The 9660-nt window shown below is 41.4% G+C and overlaps 1 protein-coding gene across 1 annotated transcript; it reads left to right on the forward strand.

The window, feature by feature from the left end:
• The first annotated feature begins 1066 nt into the window (after window positions 1–1066).
• On the forward strand, window positions 1067–6556 carry LOC306740495 (phospholipid phosphatase 1-like). The gene is made up of 6 exons (XM_079222654.1): window positions 1067–1374; window positions 3586–3737; window positions 3833–4113; window positions 4826–4883; window positions 5489–5665; window positions 5817–6556. The coding sequence occupies exons 1-6, from the start codon at window positions 1317–1319 to the stop codon at window positions 5937–5939; spliced, it is 849 nt and encodes a 282-aa protein (XP_079078780.1). The 5' UTR covers window positions 1067–1316; the 3' UTR covers window positions 5940–6556.
• Window positions 6557–9660: the final 3104 nt, after the last annotated feature.

Consider the following 9660-nt stretch of genomic DNA (forward strand, 5'->3'; position numbering starts at 1 on the left):
GCACTTTTGAGTGCAATAACCATAAACACAACAACACAAGTTAATTGCAACTACATTTTGTCTTTGAATATCACAACAAATGCAACATTTACATGGAAATGAAAATGAAAAACTGGGCCCTTTAAACCAAAGAAAATTGCCTTTTATAGACGCTTAGTTTGGTGATAACCGTAAGTCATTAGGTGTATTTGTCCCTGTCTGGGATTTCTCCAGCGTTTCGAGTAACAAGTGAGGATAATTGAGGAAAGTAAACTTTGAGTTCAGATCAGATGGACGTCTGAAATAAATACGCTTAGCCAATATTTAAGTGAGTATTAATTTGACAACTTGCGTTACTCAGTTTCTCTGCGTATTCAGAGTATGCAACATGAACAGAATACGTACAATCATCTATCTGTGATAATAGACTACTAAATAAAACATAGGCTATATATGTTGTTAATGTTGTTAATAAAGTTATTCTGAAATCGACCATTCTGAATAACTAATACTTTTCCTTTTGATACGTTAAGTATATTTTAATGCTAATATGGTACACTTTTTTTAATTAATTTTTTACTCGTACCAGAGTACTTCTACAATGTGGTATTGCTACTTTTCCATAAGGAAAACAGGCTACTTCTCCCACCATTCTTACACACTCCATTGCCAGTAAATTGAGTTTTGAGGAGTATGAGCTCATCTCCCTAATTAAGAAATAGAAAGTCGAAATTATGAGATATATGAGATAGAAAGTCGTTTTTTTCACCAGATAACAGAAAAAAAGAAAGAAAAAGCCAGAGCCACTTACTATCTCATAATTTCGACTTTCTGTCTCTGTATTTTAGTTCCTTTTACTGGCGAAATGGGCTTCCATAGTATCGTCATTAATGAATCAACGTAAACACAAACCAGCTCAGAGTTTCCACACAGCAGCTCCATTCAGCACGGTCATCACTTTTCCCAGCGTCACGTGAAGGCAGCACTAACTCTCACCGGGGAGGTGGAGCGCGCGTCGCTCTCGTGCCTCTCGCCTGAAGCGCCTCATCCGAGGACAGGGCGCAGTCATGAGCGGAAGGAACCTGGATGTGTTATGATTCTTTCTGAGCAGCTGGAGGGTGTGCTGTTATTTTTTAAGAGTATAGGATATTTTTGGGGGGGAATCCCTGGTGTTTTTTTAGCTTCTCGGACAGTCCCGGAGTTTGGTGGCAGCGCAATGGCACTGCTTTAACTTGTGTTGCTGGAGTAGCGAGACATGTGCGGCAGAAGGACCGCTTCTCGTGTCGCCTGAAAGGACATTTTCGACGGAGACGGAGGCCAGGAGAAGGAGACGCAACATGTTTGACGCTGCGGGGATCCCTCTCATCGGGATGGACATTATCTGTCTCATCCTCGGTAAGATCCACCCTCCGGGCTGTCGGTTAAACCAACACTTTAATCCGTGTTGTTTAATTATAAAGAGTTGCAGCTTGTTAAAGTGCACTTTCTTTTGTCGTCAAACTCGTACAGCAACTTTTCTGCTAGACTCAAATCAAATGATTTGCATACACGTCATATGTGTATATATACACACACGGGAGGCTTGAGGTTTCAGGCAACCAGGCAGGAAGATGGAAAAAGGGCCAACAAAGTCTGTGTGTGTGTTTTTTTTTCTTTCCCCCTGAGCAAAGCTGTATTTTTAGCTCAGTGTTTGTAATGTAATCATTGCGCAGAGACAAGCTGCCAAATGAAACTGACAATACTGCAGTAGAAGTACATGAAAGAAACCTTTGTACCTCGATAGCTGCCATACAGATAGAGGTTTTAACCACACAGAAATCTCTCCTCTGTCACTCATACTGCTTAGTCAGGGATGTGGTCGCGTGCGCTGCTGACTGGGCACCAATCCTCCCAGTTAGTTGCGGTGCTGGCAGCAACAATCAAACTGGAAAGTGTGTCCTCGCCTTCATGTTTCATTCAAGTACTCGTCCAAAGTCTGAAATCCAAGTCGAGTTCATTATAAGCCCTTAGTTTGTGTTTTGTAAAATCTGTGTTCAAGTAAAAGTCAAAGTGGTATAATGATAACAAGAAGAAGAAGTATTCAGATCCTCAAATTAAGTAAAAGTATAATACCACAATGTGAAAATACTTGCGTAAAAGTCCTGTATTCAAAGGTATTTTAATATGGTATTAGTAAGTCGTATCAGCAAAATAGACTCATTGGATCATTATTACTGATGAGTCAATGTGTTTCACAGTTGTAACTGAGGAATTAGGAATCATTATTTAGTCAATTCATCTATAACAATGCATCACATTTTATGTTTACATTTATACTCAGTTAAGTTAATATAGCTACAAATGAATTAGTCATTATAAATTGGTTAAAATAAATGGGATGGAATGTAAAATATCTCTCTTTGGAATGTAAAGTAGAACTATTAAGTAGAATATAATGGTAATACTGTTGTTAAGTATCTAACAATCTGAAAAAGTGCAGTACTTGAATGTATTTAATCACATTACAACTGTTTTAACCTCAGTGAGGCTCTTTCCTCTTGGTATAAAAGGCGTACCCCGTCTATATGTCTGCTATGCCTAACTTACCACTCTTATTATTTTTAACTTATTACCAAACTCCTGGTTAACACAGTTATATATTAAACAAGTGTGGAGCGCACTAAGGAATATCACAGTAGTTGTCTGCTGTATGTTAAAATAATATAATTTATGTCAAATACAAATCGCTTTTAAACTTTTTCATTCTCCCATCTCGTTAGTGGGAACACGCAGACAAACTTTACAAAAGAACTGTCACGCTGAACTCAACTGTCTCCTATGGGTGTCGACCTGGAAATCACAAAATTGGCAAATGTACAAATTGTAATACAATATATGTCCTTTACTGTCTACGCCCGGTTTCATGAGCTATCGCCTTTTATATTCTTACCATATCTGAGTGCCAGACATATAATGATTTACTCTTATGCCACAACTGCAACATGAAAGCACTCAATGATCCAACACCGACATGCGATCCAGATCAGCAGAGACATTACAGCCAGCTTGAGTTTATTTAGAATTTCAAAAGACTGCAGTCGGGGCCATTTGCCCTGCAGTATGTTTAAATGAACAGGCAGAAAAACAAATAGTGATGACTCATTGTTGACAGCGATCATAAGGAGGCATGTCACTGCATGACTGGCTTCAAGTTAGCCAAATGTATTTTTGTGTGTGAGAGGAATAACATGTGAAACCAGAGCAAGTTGAAGCACGTTTGACGTGTGATTCCTGGACAGATCTCCTCGGCTGGTCTCACCTTCACAGTCCCAGTATCTCTAATTCAAACGTGACTTTTGCGATATTCTGCTGTTTCATTTAAGTCATCATGCAGTGAAATAAAACCTGCAAGGTGCGACACGCCTGCCTGAAGCCAACATCACATGCTTCCTGTGACTAAAACGAGAAAATTATAGTTGTGTAATGGTAGCGGTGGCTCAGACCTCTGAGTCACACACTTTGCAGCTGCTTGTAAACGAGATGCATATTTTCCTGATGTAAGATGAGACAACCCAACAAAGAGGTGGAATTTAAACAAATGCTCTCCTTCTTTCTTGATTTTAACAGTTGGACTTCCATTTGCTATCCTCACCCCTCAACACAACCCTTTCAAACGAGGTTTCTTCTGTAACGACGAGTCCATCAGATACCCCCTCAAAGAGGACACCATATCCTACCAGCTGCTGGGAGGGGTCATGATCCCCTTCACACTGATCGTGGTAAGTCAACAGTCGTCCTCTCCCGTGAGTCCTCTGACCTTTAAATGTCCATTGGCGAGGTCACACATTGTTCCTTCTCTTCCCCCTGCTTGCAGATCGTCTGCGGCGAGTGCCTTTCTGTTTACATGTCTCGCATCAAGAACCAGTCCTTGGGGACCCGGTATGTGGGGTGCGTCTACAAAGCGGTGGGGAGCTACGTGTTCGGAGCGGCTGCCAGCCAGTCCCTGACGGACATCGCCAAGTACTCCATCGGCCGCCTGCGGCCAAACTTCCTGGCTGTGTGCAAACCGGAGTGGAATAGCATCAACTGCAAAGCCGGCGGATACATAGAGAACTTCACCTGCACCGGGGAAAAGTTTCTGGTCGATGAGGCCAGGTTAGCGGTCCCGAACAGCTGCTTTTTTTTAGGTTTCTTCTGACAATCTGTACTCCAGGGACTTAGTGCAGCAATTTCATGAAGTTGCGATATTTACGAGAGACAAATTCAAAGGAGAAGAGTCCAAATGTATGCAGTCGACTGAGACGTATCCGTCCTCTAAAGTCCCCACAACTCAAAATCATACTTTCCACGATGCAATTCAATGAATCGAGATTTTTTAAAAAATAACTTAATTGAGAGTTTCTGCAGAATTTAGATGTCACAACAACAGAAGTCGAAGAAAAGATGCTATTTATAAATGAGCCATTAAAAAGAGGCGCTAAACACTATACACACAGCAACATTAATAATAACTATAAAGAGCGTCTTTTCATCAGAAAAGTGTGCCCTGACTTTATCACGACATCAGTTATTTCCAGAAGAAGCTCCTCCAGAGTCACAGCAGACATTTACACACCTGTTAGCGGCTAACTGCTCCATGCTAACTAGTTAGTTAGCATGCTAGCTAGCTGCTCCATACAACTAGCTGGCTTATTGTGAAATGAGCGGAGTTCCCCTTTAATCCATTTCTAAACTTATATATCAATATGGTAAAATGACAGTGAAATAGAGTTGTATTATGATAGACTTTTGTTATGAATTCATGGAAAGTGACTTGATTAAGTTGATGGTGCCACATTTCATTCAGTAACTCTTGTTTTTTTTGTAGACTGTCCTTCTACTCTGGTCACTCATCCTTCTCGATGTACTGCATGCTGTTCCTTGTAGTAAGTACATATCTTCTACCTCATGAACTATGCATCCAAAATGTGGCTGAAAATGCTAGAAACTATGATAATTCTAATCAATAGTTTTGCTTGCTCTGTTTTACTGTCTATACCAGTGATTTTCAACCACTGTGCCGTGTGAGATAGTCAGGTGTGCCGTGGGAAAATGTCCAATTTCACTTAATCGGTCCCCAAAAATATTATTTAGTTGGCGCAAATAATTTGTCATTGTTGAGCATCTGAGCCTGCAATATAGTGGCTGGTCGAGTAATTAAATACTCTTCCATCACCATATATGCTGTATTATGCCACAATGGGACATTTTGTAAATTTTTTGGTTGTTGATGTGCCGCAGGATTTTTTTATTATAGAAAATGTGCCGCGGCTCAAAAACACTGTTAAAATATACACTATAAACAACTGATTTATGGATGCCATTGTCAAAAAAGTGTACTTAATACAGTACGACAACATTCTCCTCAGCAAACGCCTGAGCTGCCAACACTTGTACTGTAAATATTGGCTCTGAACAAAATAAACAGTTTGCCCTCTGCAAACAGCTTTCATTGTTTCTAATACTGAATCATTTCCTCTTCCTCCTGCAGCTGTATATTCAAGCGAGACTGAGGTCCGAATGGTCGCGGCTCCTGCGTCCCACCATCCAGTTCTTCCTGACGGCCACCGCTGTGTACGTGGGTCTGTCCCGCGTGTCCGACTACAAACATCACTGGAGCGACGTACTGACCGGCCTCCTGCAAGGAGGCTTAGTGGCCACTCTCACAGTAAGCGTACAAACAAATACCTCATTGGTATAAGAGTGTGTGTGTGAATGAGCGACAAAGTGTAAAGTACGGTAGGCGGTTGCTATATAAGTCTACAATAATATAAATAACAGCCGAATATCCTTTAATTGCGCTGCTTGTTTTTCTGCAGGTGTTCTGCGTGTCCAATTTCTTTGAGCAGCCAGTGGACCCCGTAGTGTCACAGGAGGAAGAGGCGCAGACCAGTTTACAGGAACATCCTCCCAATGGGAACCACTATGGCAGCACGGAGTGACTCTGAGGCCTCAAAGACAATACTCTACACGGCCCGCGTACCTTAAAACGGGCGCGGAGGGCCGAAGAACAATGAACTGCAAGTGTTTGATATTAACTGCGTGCTGTTTCTGTACATTTCTCCAACACAGTGCAGCTCGGTGGACTTTGATTTAAGGAAGACACGTGCGATACAGAAGACAGCTCTTGCACTTTACTGAGATTTAAAGAAGCAGAGGTTTTGGCTAAATCAAACATGGTATGGTTTATGGGAGGACAAAACAAAATACAGCAAATTACCCGGAAATTTTTTTTGACAGTGTCAGCTTGTTGTAAATGGGGTTGCTCATGTACATTGGTCAGATGTTGCCATCATGAATGAATGCAATTCCTTTCGCCCCGAATATAATGAGCGCCTGTGTGCGCACTGCAAGCAGGCTTGTAGCGGGCCTGGCACCTGAGAATGAGAAAACCTGGACTGTCCTTCGACTTTCGGATGGAGACTGAACTCAGAATTGAGGTTCATGTATGAAAATGTACAATTTTGTTTTTACCGTTTGTATGAAGCTCCACGTTTTTGTCGATGCAGCCGCTTCAAACAGTATCGAAATAAAGAGAAGCTCTGTTTTGCTACTTTGTTACAAAGAAGGGAAATGATTCCTGTGTGTTTTGTCTGTATAGAAAAAAAAACACAGCACATATAATGCAAGTGAGCCTTGGACAGAAGGCAGCTGGAGAATAGCTCGTTGTCTTTTTCCAATAATACTGCAGTGTAAGGAATAAGGCACCAAGGAAGAGGAACCACGGGTGTGATCCAGCAACCAACTTTGTCTCAGAAAACAAAAAGCTGCTGTGGTCTATGGCGGTGTCATTAACGAGGAGCCTGTTCCTTCATATTCATTGCAGGGGAAGGAATATGCATGAAAACCGGAAACTGTCAGCAGACGGGCGCTGATCCTCGGCTGCTAATGTCTGGGCTGGAGATCTGCTTCAGCGTTCAAATCCTATTACAGTGAACTAGGTTTAGTTTAACACACGGTGACAGCAACTAACCACACTCATCAATGTCAGCTCAAGGCTCCATTCAGAGCTCATATATTTATGAATCAGCAGGGCGATTGGGATTCTTCTGCATAACAGACGTTCAATGTAATTCAATTCACGTTTAATTAATTGGATGTTATGTTGTCGATGCGCTGTTTTTTTTTTCTTCATACAACCAACTATTTTTCCCCCCTTCATACGACTAACTTTGAGCCTCTTTCCCATCGTCCACTGGACGCGGGACGTCCCGACAGAACCACGACGCTGTAACTAATCTACAATACCTATACCCGGTTCCCAAAGGCAAAAGTTTAAATAATAAAATAGGCCACATAACCAATAATTAAATTATGCTAAATCACAAATGAGCAATCCCTGAACAGCGATGATAAACACAGCACCAACAGAAAATAAATGCCACAATAAGGGCATTTGTGGAGTACATGAAAAGATGTCTGTCAATATTTGGGAGATCATTGTTTGGGTATAACAATGTCAGTTAAACTGTGTACATTTTTAGGAATATGTGGAAAGGGAAAGTCCTTCTGCTGACCTTGTTGAGGCAACTTGATTTGGAGGCCAAACTAGTACTATCTAGGGAGTGGCAGAATGAGTGTTATAAAGATTCCTTTCAAAGCCCTTTCATTTGAAAGTATGCACGCGGGCAGAACTGGAAGGGGATGTAGACATAGGCGTGTTAAAAATGCTGGGCGAGATTTCCTGGGGAAATTGCAAAAAAAGAAAGAAAAAAATGCCAGTTTATAGGCATGAGAGAATATTCTGCTATATCACTAACAAAGTGAATTTGAAGACTACTGCTTAATCATTAAACAAATATTTTATTGATACTGGGTCATGAACCCAAGTCCATATTTGTTCATTGAGAAACTGCTGGCGTTGCCGTACACAGTATATCATCACTACCTCCCCCACGTCTGAATTGTGAGCGATCATGCTGTCTGCTGCTCCACAGAGCTCTCGCTTGTTGTCACGCTGACCTCCACAATAGTCCGTTTTGACAGCAGCTCCATTCACCCTCACATGTCACATGTCTCACTTTGTCTCGCCAGGCAGTGATGCCACCGGAGAAGCAAGTGACCAACAATGCAGTGGCAGCTTTGAAAGAACTGGCAGTGAAACATGACAAATTTAATTCCCCTCACACTACACTTTACATTTTTGTTTCCTCACACCTACAAGGAATTGAGGAAATAACCTTTGATAGAGTTTCAGATGAAGTAACAGAGAGAAGAACAAACCACTCGACGGTTTCAACATCTCTGTTTGTCTCAACTTGTTACTGTTTGAGAGGAGACAAAAAGGAAAAAATACAGAGAAGCACAAAAAGGTGTGACTAGGAGATTGGAAAGCGTGATAAGGGTTACCTTTTATTTCGTGGGTGTGGAATCACAGGTATGTGTTACACAAGAGCACTGCACCTGATCCCTCATGACAAATGTGCAAGGCGGTAATAGTGGCATGCTCAACATTGACAGTTTGTTTTCTTTAATCAGCCTTACGGTTTCATCTGTAACAATTAATAATTGTATATTTATATATATATAACAGGAGATCAAAGTGAGGAGCAGGTGAGTAAATTGGGCGAGAACGGCTTTGCTGCATCATCCTGCTTACATGTTGTGATATGTGAAGGAGAGTGACGTGTTTGCATGTTAATAAAAGTGATGGAAGCATTCTAAAAAAGCAAAAAGAAGAAAGAAATACAAAACAGTGGCCCCTCTAGTAACTAGATTTGAATGCAGTTGAGAGGCTCAGTCTACCTCGTGGCATCTATGGCCACCTACTGGACATGAATGATACAAACATGCCACACTATTTGCTTTGCAAGGGTCAAGTTAAATGTGGAGAAATAGAGCAGAAAACTAAGTACAAAACCTTCTCTGGTCACGACTTTGCAAATGATTTGCAGATTTTTTTTTTATTTGAAGTGTAAATTTAAGCAATTTGAAGCACTTTGGACTCAAAAATTGTTCATGTGCAATCCTTCCCACTTTAAATGTATTTTTTTTAAGCCCTGCAATAGAGGAAGTAATATGCTGATTAAATGAAAATGAAGGTCATCGTTGGTTGCAACACTTACACACTTCCCATCACCTTTCACAGAAAAGACGCCAAGCGCCCTCACTCCGTTTCAAATGCACAAAGAAAAATAAATGTGCTTTGCCAGTTATGGAGCGTACGAAAAAGGTGCTTTCCAGAGCCTTATCAAATAGACTCAAGGACATCCTGGACTTGGTGGCACATAGCGATAAAACATATTGTGTACCTGACAGGACAATTATGGACAACATTTTCCTTATGACAGACGTTTTGGATTTGTGCAGGAATAATGTAAACTTTAGTATTATGTCACTGGATCAGGAGAAAGCCTTTGACAGGGGGGAATCACGCTTATTTGTTTTCTGCACTTTCTGGCTTGGGTTGCTTTATTGTACAGTGGTGCTCAATGTTTGGTGAAGACGGGGTCAGCGCTCAGTCAGCCAATCCCTGTACAGTGAGGGATAAGCCAGGGATGTCCCATTTCAGGTCAACTATATTGAGCCCTGGCTGTGCAGGTTGAGAGGTTAACTCAGTGGTCTCTCACTGCCGGAGTCCTCCAGTCCGGATCGTCCCCCTAAGGCTAATGCAGAAGATGTATGTCTTTGTCTCCAGTCAGGAGGACGTTCCTTGTTTGCAGG

Source organism: Taurulus bubalis (assembly GCF_910589615.1).
Source record: "Taurulus bubalis genome assembly, chromosome: 8".
Taxonomy (NCBI): Eukaryota; Metazoa; Chordata; class Actinopteri; order Perciformes; family Cottidae; genus Taurulus; species Taurulus bubalis.